At 35.6% G+C, this 25,389-nt stretch overlaps 1 protein-coding gene and 1 non-coding gene across 9 annotated transcripts in view; one reads left to right on the top strand and one right to left on the bottom strand.

Moving 5' to 3' along the window:
* Nucleotides 1-24,394, top strand: part of WDR17 (WD repeat domain 17) — a 60,123-nt gene extending 35,729 nt beyond the window's left edge. For 4 of the 8 annotated variants that reach the window (XM_050338173.1, XM_050338170.1, XM_050338174.1 and 1 more), the window contains exons 13-30: nucleotides 774-976; nucleotides 1,112-1,261; nucleotides 1,376-1,506; nucleotides 3,276-3,401; nucleotides 5,569-5,724; nucleotides 6,008-6,072; nucleotides 6,457-6,589; nucleotides 7,792-7,883; nucleotides 8,992-9,091; nucleotides 10,507-10,646; nucleotides 12,836-12,856; nucleotides 13,815-13,926; nucleotides 14,645-14,786; nucleotides 14,875-14,977; nucleotides 15,865-15,966; nucleotides 19,800-19,895; nucleotides 20,078-20,261; nucleotides 21,926-24,394. In XM_050338173.1, the coding sequence (XP_050194130.1) occupies nucleotides 774-976; nucleotides 1,112-1,261; nucleotides 1,376-1,506; nucleotides 3,276-3,401; nucleotides 5,569-5,724; nucleotides 6,008-6,072; nucleotides 6,457-6,589; nucleotides 7,792-7,883; nucleotides 8,992-9,091; nucleotides 10,507-10,646; nucleotides 12,836-12,856; nucleotides 13,815-13,926; nucleotides 14,645-14,786; nucleotides 14,875-14,977; nucleotides 15,865-15,966; nucleotides 19,800-19,895; nucleotides 20,078-20,261; nucleotides 21,926-22,045 (2,176 nt within the window). In that variant the 3' untranslated portion in view covers nucleotides 22,046-24,394. Of the gene's footprint in view, nucleotides 1-773; nucleotides 977-1,111; nucleotides 1,262-1,375; nucleotides 1,507-3,275; nucleotides 3,402-5,568; nucleotides 5,725-6,007; nucleotides 6,073-6,456; nucleotides 6,590-7,791; nucleotides 7,884-8,991; nucleotides 9,092-10,506; nucleotides 10,647-12,835; nucleotides 12,857-13,814; nucleotides 13,927-14,644; nucleotides 14,787-14,874; nucleotides 14,978-15,864; nucleotides 15,967-19,799; nucleotides 19,896-20,077; nucleotides 20,262-21,925 lie in introns of those variants that run through there. The other 4 variants (XR_007631790.1, XR_007631789.1, XM_050338176.1 and 1 more) reach the window with 4 other exon arrangements.
* TRNAD-GUC (transfer RNA aspartic acid (anticodon GUC)) lies at nucleotides 9,434-9,506 on the bottom strand. The gene has a single exon. It is a non-coding gene; the product is annotated as a tRNA-Asp (tRNA).
* Nucleotides 24,395-25,389: the final 995 nt, after the last annotated feature.

The raw sequence follows: 25,389 nt of genomic DNA, 5'->3' as shown, positions 1-25,389 counted from the left end.
CATTAATGACAATTCTTTGAGCCCTGATGTTCAGCCAGTTCTTCACCCAGTGTACCATGAACCTGCTTATCCCACCACTGGAGAACTTGTCCAGAAGGATGCTGCCAGGTACAGTATCTGAACTCTTACTAAAATTGAGAGAAACTACATCCAGTGCCTTCACTTCATCCACTGGGCAGGTGACCTTGTCATAGAAGGATATCAGATTAGTTAACGAGGACTTTCCATTTTTGAATCCATTTTGACTGTGCCTGTGCCTGATGACTGTGTTATTCTTTAAATGCCTTTCTATAGTACCCAGTATAATCTTCACAATTTTTTCCAGGAACTGAGCTTAAACTAACAGATCTGTAATTTCTTGGGTCTGTTGGAGGGCTGTTGAAGCCATAGGAAAAATAAATTTTACAGTTTTGCTTTGTTTTTATTTTCTTTTTTCTCTTGAGAATCCTAACAAAAAAATTTACTGCACGTACAGACATATGGCCAACTTCTTATCTCTCATTGACATGTAAGTTACAGGTGGCTGTCAGCTTTTAAAAGATTATGTGGTCAGTGGAATAGTTTCTTACCCTGGTGAATGGTCTTTGGTGTTCTTTGTATGCCATCATAAACTTGAAGGGCATTGGCTCCAACCTCTCCTATTTCAACTTTTATAAACATATTGCAAATAAATATTCTGATAAATTTGAGGCTTAGAATATTGCTGAAGTAGAGAGATAATGATATTTTTATTGGTGATTTGATGGACATTGGTCTTTTTTATCCTGTTTCAGTACTGTTCGAATATGGGATTATACACAGGATGCTTGTATAAGTGTTCTTAGTGGACATACAGCTCCAGTACGGGGGCTGATGTGGAATCCTGAAATTCCTTACCTTCTAATATCTGGCAGTTGGGACTATACAATTCGAGTCTGGGACACAAGAGATGGAACATGTTTGGACACAGTTTATGACCATGGTGCAGATGTATATGGTAATATTTTTTAATTTGGTTTTATTTCTGTATTTAAATACATTATAATATATTTTAAAATTTATAAAATAATTTAATCAAATGGGTTATTAGATAAACTTTTTTGACTACATTTTTAAATGTCCTCTCTACTAGGATTGACATGTCATCCTAGTCGTCCATTTACTATGGCATCCTGCTCTCGTGATTCCACTGTGAGACTCTGGTCATTGACACCTCTTATAAACCCTCTACCAATAAATATCTTAGCAGATAGATGTTGGGATGATATTATCGGCAATACAGGTAAGCAAATTGTATATACTGTTGCTCTAATTTTCTTTATCTCGCTATTCTTCTTTTTTCTTTGGTGGTTTATTATTTTTTTAATTCTCATGTATAAATCTTTGTGTGTGTTAGATCGTGCTGTGGAAGCTGGTGCTCCTCCTTTGCTGTGTGGTAAAGTTTCCAGGGATATTAAACAGGAATTGGAAAAATTGCCAGGAAATCCTCGAGGGAAAAAACTAAGGTGGTTTTCAGAATGTTTTTCAGTAAGTATTCTGCAAACCTAAGCATGCTGTCAGCGTGCATGACTTTCTCTTCTAAGGTCAATCTCCAAAACTGAAATTTCTTTCTTCTCTTTTTTAAGGGACCTTAGGAAATATGTAGAAACCAGTTCTGTTTCTTAAGAGTTCTACATATAAAAATGTCCATGGCTTAATTGTTTGTTAGTTGTGAACACCAGTTTTTTGCAAAATGAAATTAGTGGGATAATGTAATTTTCTATAGGAAAGGTTTAATTTGACAACAATTTTCTATTGAAGAAAATAAAGGTATGTATTTTATTAAACTATGTTAGAGTTTTTAATTGCAATTTTCCAAAAGGACACCCTCATTACTGGTAAGGTTTGAACTGCCCGAGTGTTTGTGCCCAAACTGCAGTGTTACATTCTGGCAGCTGTAGATCTGGATGATCCATGCATGCCCTGGTATCCATCTGTTGCCTTTGCTCCACAGCATAGTAATATTTCCTATAAATCGCTGCAGCCTCTCACTGCAGTTGAGTGAAAAACATAAACTACTGGATCCCTGTGACTGTTCAGCATAGGAGCTGAACTTGGGGTAGAACCTGGAACTGCAGTGTCACGCGCTGTTGTAATTTAAGTCAATACGCTGATCTACAAAGATCTAGTTCATCCAAAATACTTGTTATGATTTCTAGCTAGATTGAAGTGTATGATTTAGAAATGCTGAAACAATCTTCCTCAATTTTAAACCTGGACATCTTATATTTCAGTAAAAATATATTTTATGGAATTCCTTGTTTCACAGAAGTTATAAATCTTGATATTCCATGTTGATTTGAGAGTAAAACTCTTATAAGAGTATTAAAATTTTCCAAGAACAAAAGCTTTTTTATCAGCTATACTCAGTGCTTTTTGAGTCCAGAAAATGAGATATTGTGGTAAATTATGAGAAGACAATTAAGAGCTTTAAGGGACAGAAAAAAGAGAGAATATTTTTTTATGTTGTCTTTTTTTTTTTTTTTTTCCTAGTAGGATTTCACACTTTTTATCAGCTCAGAAATAACTGAACTTCTAAACTCGTAATCCTGTTATTCTTAGGAAGGCTTCTTCAGGTCAAAGGTTTAATGTTTAGGTTTTTTTTTTAAGCTTTTAAATTCTCACTCTCTTCTAGACCTCATTCAGTGTTAAACTGTTGTCCTAGATCTACAGAAGGATTGATTCAAAGGCCAGACCAGTGGAAGTGCTTAAAATCTATTTTTAGAAAAGATCACCCTGATGACTTTGTGCTGCAAGTATTGTGCATATAAAGTTATGCCATATGTGTCTGTTTTAATATTAAGAAAGTAAACCAGGTTGTGGCAGTCAAGCCTTGGAGCTGTTTTGTTTTTTTTTTCCTGGCCCATGCCTTCACTTTACAGAAAATGGTAAACAAGTACTAGGGCAGCTCCTGCATCCCAGCAGCTGAATGTTACTTTATGCCAGCAGTAGCCACAAGATAGCTTGTATTTCTTTGTGAGGGAAAGGAAAACTAATGTCAAGCCCTCAACTATGTCCACAGGTAACCCAGTACTTACGTTCATGGATCTTGCTGTCTCTTTACAGCCTTCAAGAGGACTGAAGGACTTAGAGTATCTTGAACTAATTCATGTCTTCATAATGAAGATTCTAATATTGAAATAATCTGACATTGTTTTCTTGGAGCTGACAGGCAAATGTTTTCCAATGTCTTCATAAGTTCAAGTTTCTCTCTTGATCGTGACTGTAATACAACTGTTCTTCCCTACCAATTTCAGCCTCCTGGAGGCAGCAAAAATTTGTGGGATTTGGTTGCTGTAATAAAAGGGCAGGATGACAGTTTGCTTCCACAAAACTACTGCAAAGGAATTATGCATATGAAACATCTCATTAGATTTAGAATGGTAAGTGAAACATGAACAATATGTGAAAATGGTTGTTAGTCCATATAGTGTTTCGCTCTTTAAAAGTAACATTTAATGCTTTACAAAAAGGTCACAAATTATTTCATGTCCAAAGATACTTGTGCAATACCAGTTCCCTCTGCAATACTAGTCTGTTACAACAGTATCTAGCTAAGTCTGTATGACTTCATACTCATACTGCATACTCAATGTTAAAATGATAGTTTACAGTTTTTAACTAGAGAAGGCTTTTTCAAAATAATTAAAAGAAATTACGAAGCTTCAGCTATGAAGCGAGTTTATCTTCCCTATTACATACACTGTACTTTTATATTCAGTAAAGTCAAATTACTTGATTATTTGATTGTATAAACATGAAGTATGTGTCTGTGTTCAGATGCAGGAACAGAGGAATTCACCTCTGAAAATGGAGGAGAGTTAGCAGAAATATATTCTGTAGGTCTCTGGAAGTAGTAGTGGAGAAACAAGAACAATACAGATATGCAGCTTAAGAGCAACTCAGATGTGAATGTGAAATTCAAATACTAGACCATAAATTTATTAGTAACTGCATGTATGAATCTGCAACCAGACATACAGCTTGTGCAGAATATGCAAATTTGTGATTCTGTCAGGAAGTTCTTAGGGGTACTAAAGATCCTATACTCTAATGACAGGGTTGTAAACAGAGGAAAGATTATCTACTGGTATAGGATCAGGGAATGCATTTGCCACCCCCAGGGGTAATACCTGCACTTGTGTAATACATATTACCTGTTTGCTGTTGTGGGCTCTCTCTTTTGCAAAATCACAGGCTCTTTAAGAGTGTCCTACATACCTTATGACTCTTAAATGATTGAAGTTGGTTGGTGCTGTTAAATGTAATAATAGCAGCTGTTCTGCCAATCCTGTGAAGCCCTGTAAATATGTCCATGTGTCCAAAAACCAGATTTCTCAGCCAGTTAGCCCGAGAAGACATTAATTCTTGACTTGTGCAAGCAGTCTGCTTATCTCTGCAACATGCTTTCATGCATTTATGACTCCAATGACCTAGAATCACTACAGTCATTGCTGGTTATTTTGTGCCCTTTTTCACTGGCTCAGAATCTTGTTTGAGAGCTTTAAGAGAAAGTAGGGGTAGGGTAATGTTGACTACTTGTTAAGGGCTGCTAATACTGTCTTTTTCTTAGGAACCCAGATAATGGCATTGCAGCATCTAGACTTTTCAGGATGAAGTAGGAATGTAGAGCAACTGTGTTTTTTCTGTTTTTAGGAAACAGAGAGGATGCATTGGAGACTTCAGCATGAAAATAATAAAAAGTATAGAGGTGCTGAGGAAAAAAAGTAACATAGTTTGTTTTAAAAGCCCCCAGATCCTTGGGAGCTGCCATTGGTCTACATGGCAGTTTACTTTGGTGAAGAATGTTCAAAATTCATTCTCCATCTTCCATATATGGTACTGTAAAGCCATGAATAGCCAAATGCAATCAATGTACATGATGATAGAATTAAACTGAGAATTCTTGAAACATAAAGCTGGGTTTACCTTTTTTCTTTTTGTGTTAACTGTAATTCTGTTGTAGCTTGTTTCTCAAACTCTGCCAGATGAAGCAAGTAAGTCTTATTTCTCCAACTAATATAAAAATTGCACTAGTTGGGAATATAAATCATTTCTTGGTCGTAAGATTAATGGGACATGACAGATCAGACCACAAAGCCTATTGTCAACCAGTTGAGCCCACTATCTGTATTATTTCTTTATGTGACATCATTATAATGGTAATATGTTCAATTTCCAGCTCTCTATGGTTTATGTTGACAATTTTTTTTTCAAAATCTCAAGATTTTTATAAGAGACATCTGGATGAATTACTATTACATATGAGAAAATGGTTGAGAACAAAAAATTATATAAAGATATAAAAGGAAGATAAGAATGGAAAATATATGTGTATAAGCACAAAACACTAACACACTTTAACAATATAAACAAAGTTCACTGTAATCTCATTGAAAATGGTTCCAATTAACCTTTTCTCAAAAGGATTTTTTTTCTGAAATGACAACCTTTGTATTCCATTGTAATATTTGACAGTAGTGTATTCTTAGGAGAATTTGTTTTCTTCACAGAAAAGTTTTTTATCCTTTTTATTTTTTTCCCCCTCAGTCCAGGGCACAAGAGCTAACAACTGTAAAGATGTCTAAGTTTGGAGGTGGTATTGGTGCACCAAGCAAAGAGGAAAGGCTCAAAGAAGCTGCAGAAATACATTTAAGATTAGGACAAATTCAGCGATATTGTGAACTAATGGTGGAACTTGGAGAGGTAAAACATCAGAACATTATTGAAAAATAACAAAATATGAAGGTTTCTGAAAACTAGCTATCCTAGCAAAGATGGAGAGGCAATAAATGGGTCACAAGTCCCCCAAAAAGTAATCTTGTTCCAATTACCTTATTTTTAACATATGCGTTCTAAGGCATAACTCATTCCTTATTTAACTTTTTGTCAAATTTCTTTTTAATGAATGAAAAATTAAGCTAGAGTAAAATATGTCTGTTTCTCAAAATAAAATGATCAGGTTAAATGTATTGCTGCTTTCTTCTAGTGGGACAAAGCTCTCTCAGTTGCACCTGGTGTATCAATGAAATATTGGAGGAAGTTAATGCAAAGGTAAGCTGATAAAAATATTATGGTGAGTTGTAGCTTCAATCCGTAAAAGAACACAGACAAGTTAGGAAGGATGGATACTAATATCAGGTGTACTTGTCTTTTGTTACAGCCTTCTAGTTATGTTACTTTTTGTTCAGTAAGCTTTGGGATGGAACTGTGGAGGATTTCAACAACTTTGTGTACGTGAACCAAAGGGTTGAACATAAATTGGAACTTCAGCTGTGAACTCTTTAGTGCAGTATCCACAGTTTGTAAGTCTGGAAAGGCAGAGGAGTTTCAGTGATCTTTACATGGCTTCATCTAACGCCTATACCGTAGAGATAAGTTTGGTGATTGATCATATATGTAGATCTTTCTTCTTTATTTATTCATTTGTTTAAATAGGAGAGCCGACCAGTTGATTCAGGAAGAAAATGATGATGTCATCCCATACTGTATAGCTACTGGAGATGTGAAGAAACTAGTTTCTTTCTTTACTTCAAGAGGTCAGCTTAAAGAGGCTCTTCTTGTTGCACAGGTATTACTACATATACCAGTGGGGGAGATGTATTTAGCTATTAGCTTATAACTCTGAATATGACAAGCATATTTAAAAGACTAGCTCTGTTCACTTTCTCAAAATAGCTGATACCCGAGTCTTTACTTTCATATCGTACTGAACAGTTTTTATGCAAAAAATCAAAAGAAGGTACGTCATGTTTACGTATTGAAAGCCTGATTGTCTAAACTGCAATCACATAACCATAATGAAAAGTGATGTGTTCAATTTTGATTGAAATAGAACCTGATTTTCAACAGTCAGTATTGCCCTTAACATCAAAGATATGTAGGATTTGATTTCTCTTGCATTTCTACTGAGATATTGCTTGTCTGAATGTTCAGCTGAATAGCTGAATAATGGAATGGAATTACATGCTTAGATTTAAAAAGTTATAATGTTGGAACCTTAAAACAAATTAAAGCTTTAGAAAGATCTTAATTTTTCTTGTAAGAGAGAGATTACAGAGAAATATTACAATTCATAGACCGATCTTTGTCTCAAAGGTTTAAGCAGATAATATTAAGCAACAAAATACTGGGACTTATTTTCCCTTTTAACGCAGCCCTGAGGTTTAGTCATGTTATCTCAGTACCCCTTAAAGCATATGAAAGAATTCACAGAACCACAGAACCAAGTAGTGTGGAAAAGACCTTTGAGATCACTGAGTCCAACCCTTGACCAAACACCACTTTGTCCACTTATTTCATTTTAACCCACACTGATCTCTTTGTATGTAATGTTACAAATAAATTATTGCCAGACACAAAAAAGTTAAGCTTATGCCACTTTCTGCCACTATATGCCAAACCTTTCCAATTTGCTGTTATGTCTGCTGAAAAATATCTATAGATTTCATCCTTCACTCACAGCCACTTGCAGTGTAAAAATCAATTCACTGTCCATTATAAGCATATTCAAATGCTGGAAAAATCTTGCCCACATGCATAGGAAGGAAGTCTATTACTTCTATAGAATTTCTTGTATGACTGGATAAAATTAGGCTAAGATTTAGCTATGAATAAGTTCATTTGTTTAAACATTTAAACATTTTCTTTGTTATAACTGGGCTTCAGAATTATTTTTATAGGTCATAGGTTATTTTTGTTGTTTTAAAAAAATGTATTTCATCTTCAGTTTCAATTGTGCATTAATTAATATATTTTTTTATTCACTACCAGGCAGCTTGTGAAGGAAATATACAGATGTTACCACTCTCCACAGGAAGTGGACCTTCAAATTCTGGTGGAAACAATACAGATGATTATAATGAGTAAGTTGTCCTAGTTTATATCTAAAACCTCATTTTAGTGCAGAATGTAAAGCCATTAAGGGAGATAGATCTTAGTGGTTTGATTTGGCATCAGCAATTTAGAATTAAACAAGATACTGCATCTTCTAGTACATAGTTAATATAGTTACTAACTACCTGATGCTACACAAATTTCCCTCTTGTTACGACTCCTGGCGCAAAATGGATTTTTCATTTGTATGTATTATAATTATAAATGTCCTTCTCACTTGATATTTAAGATGCATTCCTATGAACTTAAATATATAGCATATTAACTTAGAACAACTATCTGTTATCCCCTATTATGATGCATCATCTGCTCCTGGAGCTTTGCTGTGTGTCATCAGTAAAGATTCTGACAACATACACTAAAAATCAAACTGAGAGACAGTAGTTTTAGGCTGGGTATTAGGAAAAAATTCTTTACTATGAGAGTGTGGAGGCTCTGGAACAGGTTGCATAGAAAAGTTGTGGATGCCCTAACCCTGAAAGTGTTTAATGCCAGGTTAGCTGAGTTCTGAGTAACCTGGTCTAAGGGAAGGTGTCCCTGCCCATGGCAGGGACATGGAACTAGGTGATCTTTAAGGTACCCTCCAACCCAAGCCATTCTATGGTTCTGTGATTTTCATTGTCCATGCCCTTAAAAAAAAACCAAAGCATGCACCTCTCCTTGTTTAGAACAGTGCTCAAAAACCTGATTTATAATATCAAGTTATAGGTGTAGTAGCAAAAGCAGTTTAGAGGCTTTGTAGTTACTTCATCTACATGTGCAATTTTTGAGCAATTAAAGAAATACTTGTGCAGAGTTTATAGGTATAGGTTGGATATCAAGATATTTAATTTTTCTTCTGTCAGTGTGAAGAGACATTTCTGTACTGATGTAGATTTTGGGAAATGACTCCCCTGAGTATACACCAACCTAAGCAGCGCACGAAGCTCAAACAGATTGCATTTTTCAAGCTAGTCATAAGTCAAATATAGCTATTTTTAGGTTACAGAAGGAAATGTGGTAAATTTTACAGAAATTAAGAGCCAAAGGACTCCAGCCTGAAAGTGCCCTCGCAGAATTTATGTTTTGTTCTTGCAGGCTTCTACACAAGGTCAGTAAAGAACTGGCAGATTGGTATTTTCAGGATGGCCATGCAGTGCTTGCAGCATGTTGTCATCTGGCTGTTGAAAATATAGAGGTATTTTTTTTCTCTTTAATTATGAAAAAGCCAACATTGACTTCCTTTCTCCACATGTGTTTTAAAATTTATGTATCACATTCTGAAATTCTGCTTATACGTGATAAAATAATATAATAATAATGGCCAGTCTTCATGAGCGAAGATCCGGGGAAGGTCTTTACACCTTCCAGCCTGCGCATTGGATTTTTTAGGTGAGACACAGTGTGCGCGGAACTGAGCCCACCCTTTAATCCTAAGGTTCATCTGCCGGGGCCAAGCGAGCTTGGACGGTGGCAGCGAGGTCCTTAGGACGTAGGTGGGTTGCCTTTAAGGGCTAACGAGCTCCATCTGCCCAGGAGTGGCCCTGACCGGGAATCGAACCCGGGCCTCGGCGGTGACAGCGCCGCGCCCTTACCACTAGACCACCAGGGGCTCCATATGTGATAATTGATTTGTATATATTTATGCAGAGTTAGATCCTTACAGTATTAAAGTTAGTAGCAAAACTCCCCTGATTCTATTAAATTCAAGGTTTCTCTCATGCAGAGAAAGCAATATGTTGAATTGTATATACAGTATCTTGTTATATTAGAAAATATAAGATACTTTAGTACCTTACATATATACGCCTAAGTGCTACTGTTTACTGTTTATGGTGACTCAAAATATCCATTCATCACTGGAAGTTACTGTTCTACAGAAGATGCAATCTCTGCCTCCAAGAATTTAGAGTCTGAATGAAAAAGTAAATAGGAAAGAAACCCACCCCTCAGTAAAAAAATAAAACTGATATGTAGGAAACATTTTACTGGATTTTTCATTTTGTTTGTATTTTGATACAAATAGTTTCTTTTTTTTCGTTCTTTCTGGATTTTCTTGTTGCTGACTTAACATTTTTTCCTCTTCTATCTGCCCCAAATAAGTATAATTCCATCTTAATCAGCTGTTCGGAGAAAAATCAAGAATCAATTAATGCCTGTATTTCAAAATAAGTATATTCCAAGTTATTGTGTAGTCTCTTACTGTTTGACATTTTGCTGTGCCTACCAGCAACTCTGGTTGGCCAGAGAGTGTAAGGTCAGGAGAATCCTTCCTGGTTTCTTGGGGTTTTTTGAGTCTCCCTTCACGGAAAATTAGTGTAGTTACTTAAGATTAGATGAAATTCCTATCATGCTTTTTAGTTATCATATTTATGTACTTTTTTGGTTGAATAAAGGAAGATTCTGCTAAAGGAAATATATTTGTTAATTTAAAAACTGATTAACATGTGATACACAATTATTTACTCATGTAAGAGACCCACATTATATATAATTTACTTTAATTGTTGCATATTTTGTCTTTCTGTAAAAAACATTCTCATAAATTAATGTCATACGCTCAACATGGTGAATCCCAAAAATGCTTATGATATAATTTTTTCATTGAGCAAGCTTGCGATGGCAAACCTGATTCGTGGAAATGAACTGGAGCTGGCAGTCAGTGTGGGTACTGTCTTGGGAGAAAGTGCAGCACAAGCAACACATTATGCCCTAGAATTACTAGCAAGAAAATGTATGGCAGTAGCAACATGGTAAGAATTTCTCAATCCAAAGAAATTTTTTATTATTTTTTTCCCTGACAAAAAAATCAAGGTATTATCATTCTGAAAATTTTATAGAGACCAAACCACCATGGGTAGGTAGCGTAAGAATTGCTGCTATTAATGACTGTTGAAGTACAGGGTATGCAAATGTTCTGCTTTAATCTCAAACCACGTTATGTATGCATTGTAAATGAGGGAAGAGTCATTGTTAAACAGAGCGTGAAACCCTAGCAATAGGTAGCACATGAAGTCCTGGTCTGTCCTGAGTAAAAATAGGTGCTTCAGAGAAAGTAAGGCTGGAATCGAATTAAAAAGTCAAAAGGAACATAAGCACTAGTAGGATCTGTGAAGTGATTTTTAAGTACTTGTTTGAAAAATAAAGAAGCTAATAGCCTGAAGAATTATTTGATATTGGTGTTAGGAATACAAGACAGCTGAAAAGATTTAAGGATGAAACAGGATTACTGTTTAATTCTGCAGGAGTGATTTCTCTGTTGCATATTGGGGAAACCTTCTCTGGTTTTACTTTGAAGAGTACAGCTTCTTGTTTATTACCTACCAGTGAAAAGCAAAAAACTGTCCTAAGATATATTTGGCAGCTATAAAGGTGTTTCATAATTAATGTCATAGAAAATATGTACTTAAACAGATACTGCAATTAAGGATCAGTTTTTCTGCTACAAGTTAGTGCTAAAATATCTAGAGGCAGCCTGAGAGAAACAGTGGAACTCCTCTCTATAGGAAATTTAGCCTACTTTATACAATGAAGCATTGTAGAAAAAGATAAAATAAGAAATTGATGGCTTGCCGCTTTCACTTTGCAATGATTTAGCAGGTCTGCAATGCAGCAGTTTTAGCACGGTTGTTCTGGCAACTCCAGGTGCAGCTTTTAAAGTCTCGGAAGCTCCCTGCCTTCATTGTGGAGGGTGATTTTTATGTAGCCTCCAATAGGAAGCACTGAATGTGGAGTTAAGGAAGTGTATATTTTTCCAGTTCCATAACAAAAACTTGTTCTGATCTCAGAGCTGTAACAAGTACTTATGGTAGTATGGCATTTATGTTTAGGTACCTAAAGCTTCTGCAAACTTATGGAATATGTGTACTGAGGTGTACATTGGCACATGTGATAAAATTTTTGAATGGTGTACTGCATACTGCCCAAGAATACATCTGGATTTCTCAGTGGGCTATACTGAACACTTATTACAGCTACATCCTGCAGTCCTGGAGTCTAATTTCAGCCATTACAGCGTATTTTTTCTATTGTGTAGCAAAAGATCAGGGATTCATGAATCTTTTCATATTTTGTAATAAAGAGATACTGACACAGCATAATACCTCTTGGCTTACTGCATTTATAACATCATATATGGGGAAGCTGGAGTTCCAGGTCTCTGACATTTGAAGGGTTCCCTTTTTGTTTTTATTGGTTGTTATGCTTAGGTATTTCCATCAATTGGAAACATTTCATTGTAGAGACACACTTTATTGGTGGAATGTTTCTTGGGATTTGGTTGGTTCTTTTTAGAAGTGCTCTAAATATAAAATTTAAACAAAGTCAAAACTGAGCATTCATGTCCTTCCCATACTTACATCTTTGGGAAATTAACACTTAAATAGTGTTGAAAGCAATCATCTACTATTCAAAAGGCTGATCATATTTTACTTGAGATAATGAATTTGACATATGCAAACTCAGCCACCTCGTTTTTATCTTTATACTTGACAGTATTTTCAGCTTAATTCTTAAAAATCATTTCAGGTAACATTACATAAGGGCTTCTTTGAATTTTTTTTTTAATTAACATTGGATTCAGATTTTGCAAAACAACTTCTAATCCCATTTAAAAATGTTTAAATTTCTTTTGAAGAGTAGCACATGTGAGTAACTGATCTTAAAAGTAGTTTAAGAACCTGTGAAATATCCTATATTCTAAAAGAGAACTTGGAAAAGTGGCTATTGCACAGTAATAGTATAACAGATTTTCCAATGATCTTTTGGCATTAACTTCTTTAGGTAGTCAAAAGGCATTGGAAAGCTATTTTTTTGTTGTTGTTAAAGTCAGTTGCCCTGACTTTTAGATTTTCTGTTGTTCTTTAATTATTTTCTCTTAGATATTTCTTCTGTAAAGTAATACAAAGGTTGGTTCACTCCTGTTTCAATGTCTTCCTTTTAGCTTTCCATCACTTGGATACAGGTATTTTGCTTGTTTATAGAAAGAAAGATTTGAAAAGCATGTGACTTGATTAAAAATCAGATTATACTAAGTGTTCTAATTTTTAATTGTGATTAGTACTTGAAAGTGGGATAAAAAGCAGTTAAAAATACTGGACAATAGCTTACTTGAACATTTTTAAGCCAAGGACCCCATTTTGAAAATCCAGAGAGCTTGTTAGGATTTTTTGCCTTACACAGGGGCAAGTCAGTCTTGTGAGTCACAGGAGAAATGATGCATGAATAGAAGAGTCAGAGAACAAACAGAATAGCCAGTTATTAAAATTTGAATAGAATAATTGCTTAAGAATAATTTCCTAATATTACATATGTTCCCTCCAGCTGCTTACTGAGTTAAGGATAGGGTAACAAATGGTAAAAAGTTAGGGAAATTTCAGAAACAACAGTTTGCTAAAACAGTTTTTCTTTGAGAAGGATGAAAATAGGTATCACATTCTTTTCTTGTTTAATCTCTCTATTTTAATGTCATAAAAGCATGCCATTCTGGATAACTGAGAGATGATTTATCCTGATGTCATGAAGCTTTAGAAGCCTGGAAGTTTGAGGTTTCATGACAGAGAACCACATTATCATCTTTCCTTCTCTCAAATTGGATAGTTCCTACTCTCCCTTCCCATCCATGCTCATGTATTCTTCCACCTCACTTTGAGGTGTTTCTGATGCTTTAGGATTTCATAGCTGTTAAATTCAGCTAATAAAGCAGCAGAAAATAAACTAATGACTTCACCAAAAAGATGAATAGATTAAGCCTTAGGTATTGCACCAAAATAGTCTTAGAGACTGAGATTGCTTCTGCACTTCTCTGGAAATAATATTGTTTTCAGTAAACTCTTCTTTATAAAAAAAATGTAAAAGAGAAACCAGTTTCCTCCTATTACAGACCATCAAGAGTAACTATGTGTCGTCTTTTTTTTGTGCAGGGATTTAGCAACTGATCTTCTTATGATGATTCCTGATAACAAACTGCAGTTAGTAAAACTATGTGCTTTTTATCCTGGATGCATAGCAGAAATAAATGACCTCCATGAAAAGGTACAACATAAAAAAAATTACCTGAATGCTAATAGGAGGTTATGTATTGATTTGTTTATTAATTTCAAAAAACTTAAAGCCAAATAAATCTGTAGGATGAATTTGTTCCCAACAGTCTTATACATTACATGCTCTTCTTTGGTCTTTTAGTCTTCATTGACTTTATTTTCAGTATTGTGCATGAAATTTAGCTCTTTAATTCTGCTCTTTGTGTACTCTTTCCACTACACAGGTTACTTTCTGAAGTAGCTTATGATCTTCAGAATTATCTGTCAGTATGATTTACAACCTACTAGATATGAAGCCTAATCATGTTGTGGCAGATCAACTTTCTAGTCTGAGTTGTTTTACATCTCATGCCTGTAATGTCCTTAAATCCCTCCTTTCCTCTTCAGCAGCAGAAGGATCTGCTCTGCTAACTCCCTTAAGGTTCAGCTCAGACTGCACATTTATTAAGCAGTAGTAAAAAGTTCACGAAAACATTTGCAATGGAAACTGGTACTGCTTAAATTAAAGTTACAGAACCTTTTCCCCCTATATAGTTCTCTGGTCAAGATGGCTTTCTTAACATGCATCATATGCAGGTACATCTTTCAAACAATGATTCCTTCAGAGAGAATTTTTTCTTATTGATATGTTCAAACATCAGTATTTCTCTGCACCTTAAAGAATTGCTTGAACATTTCTGTCATTTTCTGGCTTTTTTTTTTTTTTCCAGTGCAATCTTCCTGATGTAGAAGAATGTATGCAGTTGGCAGAGACAATTCAGGCAGATGGAGATATATTTGAAACAATAAAGTACTATCTGTTAAGCACAGAACCTGACAAGGCTCTCCCTCTTGGCATTCAGTATGTGAAAGGTAGGTACTTGGATGAAGAAACCTTTTAAAGTGTAAGTCATTTGTATAACTTGCCTCTTAAGATATTTTTCTTTTTATTTTTCAACAGAACAACTTTGTGGCTCAGATTGGACTTTGGATTCAGTCTTTCCGTATCTTGATCTTCTAAGTTATATACGCACTGAACAATTAATGTTGCATAAATGTAGTGAGTGAGTATATTTTCATTACTTAGAAAACTGAAACTTTCATTAAAGGATAATTTTGGAACTTATAAAGAAATATACATATATATATATTTATGTAGGTGAACACTGTTGCTATCATTTTTTCCTTACCAAAAGAGGGATACAAAAAAAAATTTTCAGCAAGCTGGCTAGCTCTCAATCTGGAGAGTAGAATGTGGAATTTTCCTAAATTTTGAAGGTTTAGCAATTAAAAAAAAAAAAATTACTGCTTCTTTTACTGTTTTCTGTGGCGTATTTACAAGGGATGAATCAATGTTGGTCGTATGTGAAGAATTTCACTTTGATCTGCTCTGGTTTCAGTTTTCTGAGGAAAAAAAGAAGTGGTACCACACACAATGTGAGCTTTTATGTCAAAGTGTTAAGAAAATTTGAGCTGCCACTGTCATATTAACTCTATAATAGTTGGAAGCTGTGTTTCATTTTTATGACAGATGGCTGAAGCTAGCCCTAGATGCCTACACAAGCGTACGTGTGAAGAACTAAAAGGAGAAAAAAGCTGGGGAAATTTGGTGAAACTGAAGTCCACACTAATATTTGGGGCAATTTTATTTCCATTTAGAGTTCTATCACTTTCAAAGCTCTGAGTGTTGTTCTTGTAACTTTACATGATTGTGCTTAAAAATTGTGTTGCATGTGCCATTTAAAATTTAACAATGGAGATCAGTACAAAACACACGGAGTCTGTTTTAACAATTCCATGACACAGAAAGGAAGCATAATCAGCAAACATATATTCTCCACAAAAGGTGGATGGATAAATTAGGTTTTATAATTATAATGTGAATATGAGTTTGTTTAATGTTTTTGCAAATGCTTTTTGTTTTTCATGATTAATACTTGTCCATTTATAGATTTCGGAATGAGTTGCTGATTTTGTGTGGTTACATTGGTGCTTTACTTGCTATCAGAAGACAGTACAATAGCATTGTACCTGCACTGTATGAGTATACAAGGTAATGCTTTTTCATTAACACTGAGAAATCTCAAACCTTATTATGACATATACCCCCTTCCCCTTAACCTTCCCTACAAAAAAAGAAAACCAAAAATAACTGAGTTCCCAATTCTGTTATGAAGTGGTAAGGGTATAGCCGTGCTTGCACCTAGAACCTTTCTTTATGCATTATACATGTAAAAGTTCCTGAGGTAACGCAATGAGTTGTGAAAATGGGATATCAGTCAAACTCTTAATTCTGTAAAGAACCCCAGTTTTTAGAAGTAGATGAGTATTCAGCATCACCTCCATGCATGACTGACAATATGTTGACAGTAACACTTCTAATTTGTATCTACCTGTAGACCATTTGCCAAGACTTGTTCTGTAGCAAGGACAAGCTTTGAATTTGGAGTTCATGAGTGGGCACTAGCTTGATTCTCAACAAGAAACCTGGTTTGGCCTTCTGTTACTCAGTGAGCTAATATTCCCAGACATTAATGCACCTGACCTTGCCCACTTGATCTGACCCGGCCTGGTCCTGCCCACTTGCTGCAGCTCAACCCCGACTGGTCACCTGACTACACCTGACCAGACTAGGCCCATTTCTCAGTTTAAATGAGACACAAGTGTTTTGCTGAGGATGAGTTATCAGGAAGACCCAAACTCCTCCCTCTAAGCAATTGTAAAATCTGATAGTAAGAGGCTCCAACTGAGGGGGGGGAAAAGTGTGGAAAAAAGAAAAATAACAACCTTTTATTAAAAGATTTATGTATTGGCAGAAACAACAAAAGAAAATAAGTAAAACAACTAAACAATACTCCTATACCCACAAATAATCCCCTTCAAACCAAACCAATAAACAAACAAAGAAAAAGGTAACCAGTTCAGTTTGTGCCCTTTGGTGCAATTCTAACCACAGTCAACAGAGGGCGCTGTTGGATCACTGGAGATGCAGAGCCTGCAGTACTTTGTGCTGCTCAGATGGGGGCACTGTTGGATCACTGGTCATTGCCATGTGGGGAGACACCCTCCTGGGTGTGTTGGAGAAACCGAAAATGTGTTTCCCTCCCCCCCACGCTGGGAAAGGATGGAAAGAGAAGGGAGACAAAAAAAACCCAACAACAACAAAAAAAAGTCCTTCCCAAAGGGAATTCACTCTGTCCTGTTGGCCAAATGGTGTGGTATAGTTTTTTCCCTCTCCCTTTGATGTGCACAAGAACCGCTGCCAAGAAAGAAACAAACGGGAACAGAGAAGGGGAAAACCTCCTGAAACAGTTCCTCTCCAATGAAAATACAAGCAGAATCCACAGCTGGTAGCCAGATTGAGAACAAACCCACTCCGAGCTCCTACTCCGACCTTGTTCCAGCTCCAGCAGCCACCTGAACTCCTCCCCTCCATTTATTTCCCAGCAGATGAGAGGAAAAAAAAGTAAAAAGGAACTCCTCACCCTTCCCCAAAGACAAGATTCTGAGGGCCATTAACTAGGAATGTGGCCTTACCAGCAACTTCTTTTGTGTTACTTAACTGCCCATTCAACACCCCTCCACACAGTGGGCAGGAGGAAGGGAAAAATTCCTGCTTAGTTTGTAAGAACCAGCAAAACCATAACAGCCCCCCTGACTGGACTTGACTGACTTGAATCAGCTCAGCCTGACCCAATTGTCCTGATCTGACCTGACCTCAACCACTTCATGTGACCCAACTTTGTCCACTTGACTTGATCAGACTTGGCCTGATCCAGCCCAGTCTGGCTTGGCCCAACTCACTTGACCCTACTCAACCTGATCTGCTTGATTTCATTTGGTACACCTGACTTCTTCTGACCCCACTTGAACTTGAACCAACCAACTTAGACTAGAAAACACAAAGATTAGGATGAATCATCTTTATCTCATATGGTAAATAAAATAGACTTACATGGAATACTTTGGTAGGCCTTCCTCAGGGGTTTAACCACGATTGTTTAGTCTTCCTGTCTGGTTTGGTAGTGCTATCCAGCTAACATATTTCCGTTTCTCCTTCACTGTCAGGGCTGCCAGTTCCTCTTGGTTTTGTCACCTAACTTGCTGAGTAGCAAGGCCAGCTCCAAGGTGTCACTGATTTCCTAGTGAAAACTGTGCTGACTTTATTCCAGCTGTTACTCCTCCTTTAGCTGCTCTAACGAGACCCCTGTAGCTTTGCTAATAATTTCAGCTCCTTTATCTCTTCATCAAGAATAAATGTTGTGTATATGTTGTTCAGTCCTTTCACACCTCACTAGAATTGTGACCTTTCCTATGTTACCTAAAAGGCTGTGGAGGAAAAAACTCCAGGCCAAATTGGGTAGGAGGTAAGATAAGGATAGAAAAGATTTTAATGAGCCTCCAGGCTCCAGGAATACAAACCCACGAGCGTGCTTTCAAACACAGGTGTTACAACTTTTATAATTCTTTCCACCCAATCCCCATCCGCCCACTGCCCCGGTTCTGGACCCCAACATGCCTTTTGGGAATTGAGTCTGGGGGAGTTTTGGGACCCCCCTCTTCCTCATTTTCATCTTCCTCAGAGCACACGTAGTCATTGGAGGCTTTCCAAAGCTCTGGACCTGAAGGTCATTGTGTCTATGGCTATATCTTCTTGTGCAGATTTTAGGGTGTTCTCTACAATTCCACCTTGAAAATGAGACTAAACAGGCTGATGGAATTTAGAGGGATTGATATGGGAATTGGGTAACAGGGCTGGCTATGTGTAACTACTGTGTTAAGGGTAAGGGATACAATGCAGCTACTTTAAAATCTACATTCACCACATAACTACTTCTAAAATCTACAAAATTTAAAAAATCAAAACTCTAAGACATCACTATGCTTCCTAATATTTTATCAGAATTGCCTACCAAGGATAATTAAACAATTTAATATGTCTTTCCTCTTAGCCATCCTCATGTCTGAAACTTGGTGAAAGGAGTAGGAAAAGGGAAAAAGAGCATTTTTTTGTTATTGTTGTTTTTGGGGTTTGTTGTTTGTTTGGTTTTTTTTTATATTTTTCCGAACCTCCTGAAATAACAAGATGAAATACAAGCTTTTACAGAAGGGCTATTTTGATATGTATATTAACAGACTAGTAATGAGCAGTCTTTGAGATGCAGTTTGTGATACTTTTGGCTTTCAAGCTTTCAGTTTTCCTGGGATATAAAGAACCACAGAACAATACAGCTCTAAATTTTATTCTTGGATTGCCAAATATTTTCGAGATTCAGAGATTTTTAGATTCCAACCCATTTTAAACTGGACACTTACATGCTTACATACAAGCTGGACTTTTTAGGACATCACAACGTAAATAAAAGGTGACTGAATTAGGTCAGGTAGTAACTGTCCCTTATTTTATGTTTTGATAAATAAAAAATGTGTCCACTGCAAGGGTTTTGAAACTGTTTTCCACAAGTAAAACCAGGCTTTCCCAGAGTATGTGTTGAACCATGTTTCTCTACCTATTTTTACCATATCTGCTATATATAGGCAAAATAGGTCCTTAATTTTTCTAAAGTTAACATTATTAAGAAATAGGAACACAAATAGCCTTAAAATATAGGATGGCCTCAATTAAAAAAAAAAAATAGAGCTAATTAAATAAGGTGTAAATAGGGATAATTAAAATACAATTTAAATTAAAAACTATACTTTTATATCTAGTATTAGTATTTCTAATATAGTGGTTATTGTGAATGATCAGTTTATTTCTCTCAAGTTATTTCCATATCCAATCAGAAATAGTTTTATATTACTAACGCCTACCTTATTTTGCTTCTAAGAAAATACTCATTTTTAGAATTAATTTGGACTTTAATTACTTGTATTTCTTTTCAGTCAGCTTTTAAAAAGACGGGAAGTATCTGTACCTTTGAAAATTGAACAGCTTTCTGAGGAATTAGATGCATGGAGAGCTTGCACACAATTAAACAAGTAGGTGGAAAAGTATAAAATTACCGTGAGTGAGACTGGTAGTATTTAACTGTTTAATTGTAAATTTATTTCCTTTGTAAAATGTGACTATGACTGGGGAAAAAAAAAGTGCTTTGTGGCTCTTTATGTCTAAAACAAATTAAGAAGTATAGTTGAAAACCAAATATCTTTTGTGTTCTTAGACATAGTGATGAATTGCCATGCACCCCACCATCTGAATCACAGAGAGCGGTGTATTCAGTGCTTGTATCACGAATTCAGGAGGAGCCTCTGAAAGGAATGGTTGGGCCAGACTGTGTCACTGGATCAAATCTTCCTAGTCATTCAGATGTTCATATATCTTGTTTGACAGGGCTAAAGATACAGGTATGGCTTCAGAGAGCTGAAATGTTCTTTCTCTGTAATAGCATTGATTAGGCTGCCATAAATCTAAGGCCCCATTTATTGTTTAGGAGGAAAAATGTTTACCCTGTTCTCACAGTAGCAGAGTTAAAGATGACAGACACTGACATCTACTATATAAGAAAGGCTGTATAAAAAATTGTCCAATCAAATAATTGTCATTTCCCAAATCCAAAACATTTTAATTTCCATGTGAAAGACAGATTTCCTTTGCCAGATGTTCTGCCTGAAGTGCATGTAAATTATTGCCTACTACCTCTCTACAGCTTGAATAAAAGCCAGGAAATTATTTATCTTCAACCACATACAACACTTTTCTGGTGTTGGTATTTATCACTATGGAAATTCATACTATAAAACTTGCAGTTCATGACTAATTAAAGCCAGATATTAGCAGACTAAATATTCAAACATATTTATTCATCATGCATATGGAGCTTTATGATCGAAACATATTAGTCCTTATAACACCTCTTAATTTCAATAAAGAGAAAATTGACAGATCCTAAAAATGCTACTCCTGTCTCCAGGCAGTGCCTCAGTGTGAATTTACTCTCTTAGATGGTACTGTTTCCTCTGTCCAGTGCAAGATGCCAGCCCAAAGAGTAACAGGGTGGTTCCAGAACTAAGAAGGATAGTTTTGTGTTAGAAATTGTAGATTGGAAAATACTAGTGGGATTTTAGGAGTAAAGAAAATTTACAGCTGAACCCCATCAATCTAAAAAAAAACTTGCTGTCATCACTTTCATATTTTATCAGTGGTCTCTGGCTATGGCTGTGCTCTCAACATGTGCTAACAGCCACCTAAAGCTGCCATTGTTATAATCCATTCAATAAGAATAGCAAATACGGTGTCACCAGTTTGTCATCTACGATATCCTTATTTCCAGATTAGTGTACATTAGGAGTCATTGCTTTAGGCATGCAGATCAGCTCACAAATCACTTAGTTTATACTAAGGTGTATAGCAGCCAAATTGCATTGGGTTTACAAGTTTTAAGTTTGGAGAGCTCAACCCTTTAGGAAAGCACTTAAACTGAATTGCAGCTTTGAGACCAGATTTTGTCAAACGAATAAATTGCTAAATAGCTCTTCTTCCATTAGATAAATGATTGCTTTTTCCTTTTCATAGTGAGTATTTGAAATTATTCTGTAGATTCCATATTTTCAAACAATTCATGGAGGCATTATATTGGGTTCTTTTTGTAGATAGGAAAAACCACTGATCAGCACAGATAATTAAAGAAACCATGAAATATGGACAGTATTCTGAAGGAAGAAAGCTTGTTACCTCAGTTTCTAATTCAGGCTAAATTTAACTCTGGAATAATTGGCATGCATATATAAAATAATAATAAAATATATTATTAAAAATTGAATGAAACATTGAAATACTATTAAATGTTGAGTAGCCAGGTTTGGGAATATAGCAAGTTCACTCAAATTATAATGTGTAACTGTTATCAAAGTTGTACGTTTGTGGGGTACAATTTTTGCATGAAGGTTAGTTGTAAATAAGATTCTCATGTTCTTCTCAGATAAAATGTGAGCTTTCTGCTGTGGTGGCTTTTACACAATACCTGTGTACTTTCTTTTTCTTTTCCTCTCCAAACAATTTTGCTGTACAGGGTCCAGTGTTCTTCCTTGAAGATGGAAAATCTGCTATTTCACTGAATGATGCTTTGATGTGGGCCAAAGTCAATCCTTTTTCACCACTTGGAACAGGAATACGACTTAACCCATTTTGATGAGGTGTTTCCTCTGTAGTTTATAGTGCTTAAAATAACACTCTGGGGGTTAATACTGATTTAACCTTGATCAAAGGACAGAAAGTGGTAGTTGATTCCTCCTGAAGGGCAAGTACTTGAACTTTGAAATTGTGAAATGAGAGCAAGAAAAGGATTTCTATATAAATGTTTGTTGAAAATCCAAAGAAAAAAGTTATTTGATAATCCAAAGAAAAAGTCCTAACTTCATATACAGCCATGTCTTTTTCTTTTCAGTAAGAACAGTGTTGTCAGACAATACAGGCGAATTTCAGTCGACTCTGTGTGAATAGACACCTTGTAAAGGGAGTAAGCAACTATCCGCACATTATCAAAATATTGATAACAAACTGTGAAATCCATAAATGAACTTCCAAGTACATAATAATAGAATCATTTTATTGATACCTATTACAACCTGTTTTTAGAATGACTGGAATACTGTGGCTGTTTCACACATTGTGTCCCCCTTTTTAATTTTAACTAATTTTTACACACAGTAAAATGTAAGAGTAGATTATTTTTTTTCATCCATTTGTTATTGTGCTTTATTAGCAGTACAAATAGCAGTTTACTTATGTTTTGATTAAAGAGTTTTGAATATCTACATTAGAAAATTCTATTTTCTAATCTGATCATCTTTAGCAACTGTCCCCCTTATATTTTCACTGGAGGCTAAAAGGTATTTATAAAACTGTTGTGTTTGGTTTTTTTTAAACAAAGGGTTTGTACGGAACAAACAGCAAATTTATTGCAATTATTGAACTGTGCTATGTATATTTAAAATGCTTGTTTTCTTTTTACATTTTGTATTAGTTATAAACATGCATATAGTATGACAAACCAGAAGTAAATACCTGTGCATATATATTTTTATTTACTAAATCTGTACTCAAATGGAAAAACAGTTATGGCAATAGAACACTAAGAATATTTAAACTTTAAAGCTGTGTATAGTATGGGATTTAATTATAAGGAAAATATTATACTTATTTATTATTAATAATTCTTATAACCAGAATTACCTGTAGAAAAGATGTGTTGGTTACAATATTCTTTATTAGCTTAATTGGCGGCACATAAGCAGAAATCTACTTTATCTGTTGTTACATCTTTTGCTGCTACTTTAAAATAAATTTTAAAATTTATTTAAAATTCTGATAATTACATGAAATGTAAAGCAGTTGCAATTAAAAAGTGGCAGAATTATTTCAATAGAAACTGTTGTAAAACTGGTAATAATAACAGGTCTCTATTTATCAGAGCCTGTAGACAATCTTCAATACAGAGGTAAGCCATGCCCTCATTTAACTAAAAATAACAGTGCCACCATGATAGAAATGTGGGATGGAGACTAGAAATAAAAAAGTACAAGGTTGTTTCCCCCCCCTTCCCCCTTAAAATAGTAAAATTTCATTCTGGCAATATTCTAGAGTATTATTACAGGGTTTCTGGTGTAAGAATAAATTGAAGGGGGAGGGAATTCTTGACTGTTTTGTAACCTAAAAGCGCCCTTTTTTGTTTGTGCTTGGACGCTGGAACAGAATGCTTTACTTTCTCCAGGTATTCTTTGGAAAATGATTTTCCTTTTTTTAACTCCATGGAGCTTGGCAAAGAAGAATTGGGTTTCAGAAGTCAAAATTCATAGTTTTTGAAATAATTTTCCATCAGTCAGTGTCTGATATCCGCTTCTGTCAAATAAAAGACTAGCTGTCTTTTAACACATAAATTGTATAACCTGATATATAAAAGTTGTTAATGCAGAGGTGCAGAGCAGTGGTAAGAACATGCAGCCCCATGACTGATAATTGGAATCTGAAGGATTGACTCAACTGCCATTCTACTATATTTTAAATATTTTGCTGTATCATAAGGACTTTTACCAATATTTCACAGTTTAAGTAACTTACAATGTGTAGTATAACTACATCAGTGTGTTGCACATAAATTGTGCCTTAATGTGGAATCTTGGGCAAATCTACTCCCTCTTTAGAGTGTGAGGGCTAGGAATTCTTTCATTGCTAAAATATAAAAATTAAGTCAGAGGACGTTTTTTATATTTGGGATGAATCAGGAAACAGTCATTGTGAATAACATGAGGTTGCATTTTCTTTATAGCCGTTTGTACCCCATGTGTTGAGTGAGGGGAATATGCAGAAAAAGTTGTAATTGTGTCTACTGCTACAGCTGTGGTTGAAACTGTCAAACTATGAATTCATCATTTTCATAATTAATTTCAGATTGTTTGCGCATATGTGACTTCATTATCTGGCACAGCAAGTCAAATACAGATATTTCTTCCTTAATATTAAAGAATACTTTGTCTTCAAATTATTGTTTGACTCTTCTGTAAAAGTCTTATATTTCTTCATTCAAATGGAAATATCAAGCTATATAGTAGTGCTCTCCAATTACCATTAAATCTCAGTTAAATTTAACATCACTTTATCGCTCCAAAGCAATCCATTGTTATATTGAAAGAATCTGTCCAACAGATTACTGACATGTTTATAAGCTTCGCAGACAGCTTCACTGGCAGCTGCAGTCTGAGATATGAGAAGTGACACTTTAAATCCATATTGTTGGACGTCTTCATGGGGTAAAATAATTTCAATCCAGAATTACAATTTAAGATTACACTAATGCAAGAAACTCCATTCCTAACACAGAAAACAAAGAGTCTAGAAACCTTTTTCAGAATAGGCATTAGGTTTTCTTAAAAACTTGAAGTTACATGTTTACTAGGAAGGAAGTGAAATCCAGGATCATCTTTGCTCTGGATAAAAATTACAAAAGGCGTGGAGCAGGGAGCAGATTCACAGCAGCAGTGCCAAGGAACAGTATGCATTTGCACATAAGTCAGCATATGATGATATGAAGTGGTACACTTTCTGATTTAGTGAAAATTTTGCATAGAGCTATTGTATTTTGTGGCTTTTACTTACACAATGTTATACGCTGTGAGGGGCTGCCGTGCTGGCCCAGAGCCGCTGCCCCCACGCATGGCCACAGCGAGGCCCGGGCTGGGCTGGATGGTGCCAAGTGGCCCCTTCCCTCTGCTTTCTCAGCTCCCACCTCCTGTTGTCTCAGGAGTGCCTTTTCAGCACACCTGTAGGATTTCACTGTTGAATTTCTTTCCAGAATTGGCATCTTATACTATTTTTTTTTTAATTAAAATGTTTTATGATACCATTTTCGTGGTATAAAAATTCACATAACGAGCTATTTCAAACTTGGATGTGCTGTAGTAGTCTTAAACAGTGCCCTGACCTGGGTAATTTTTTGCTTCAGCTCCTTGTTCCTAATATTTTAATACATTACTTAGC

The sequence above is a fragment of the Myiozetetes cayanensis genome, unplaced genomic scaffold, assembly GCF_022539395.1.
Source record: "Myiozetetes cayanensis isolate MyiCay16 unplaced genomic scaffold, myiCay2020 scf7, whole genome shotgun sequence".
Taxonomy (NCBI): Eukaryota; Metazoa; Chordata; class Aves; order Passeriformes; family Tyrannidae; genus Myiozetetes; species Myiozetetes cayanensis.
Note: the sequence above shows the minus strand (reverse complement) of the source record. Positions and strands in the feature narration are given on the sequence as shown.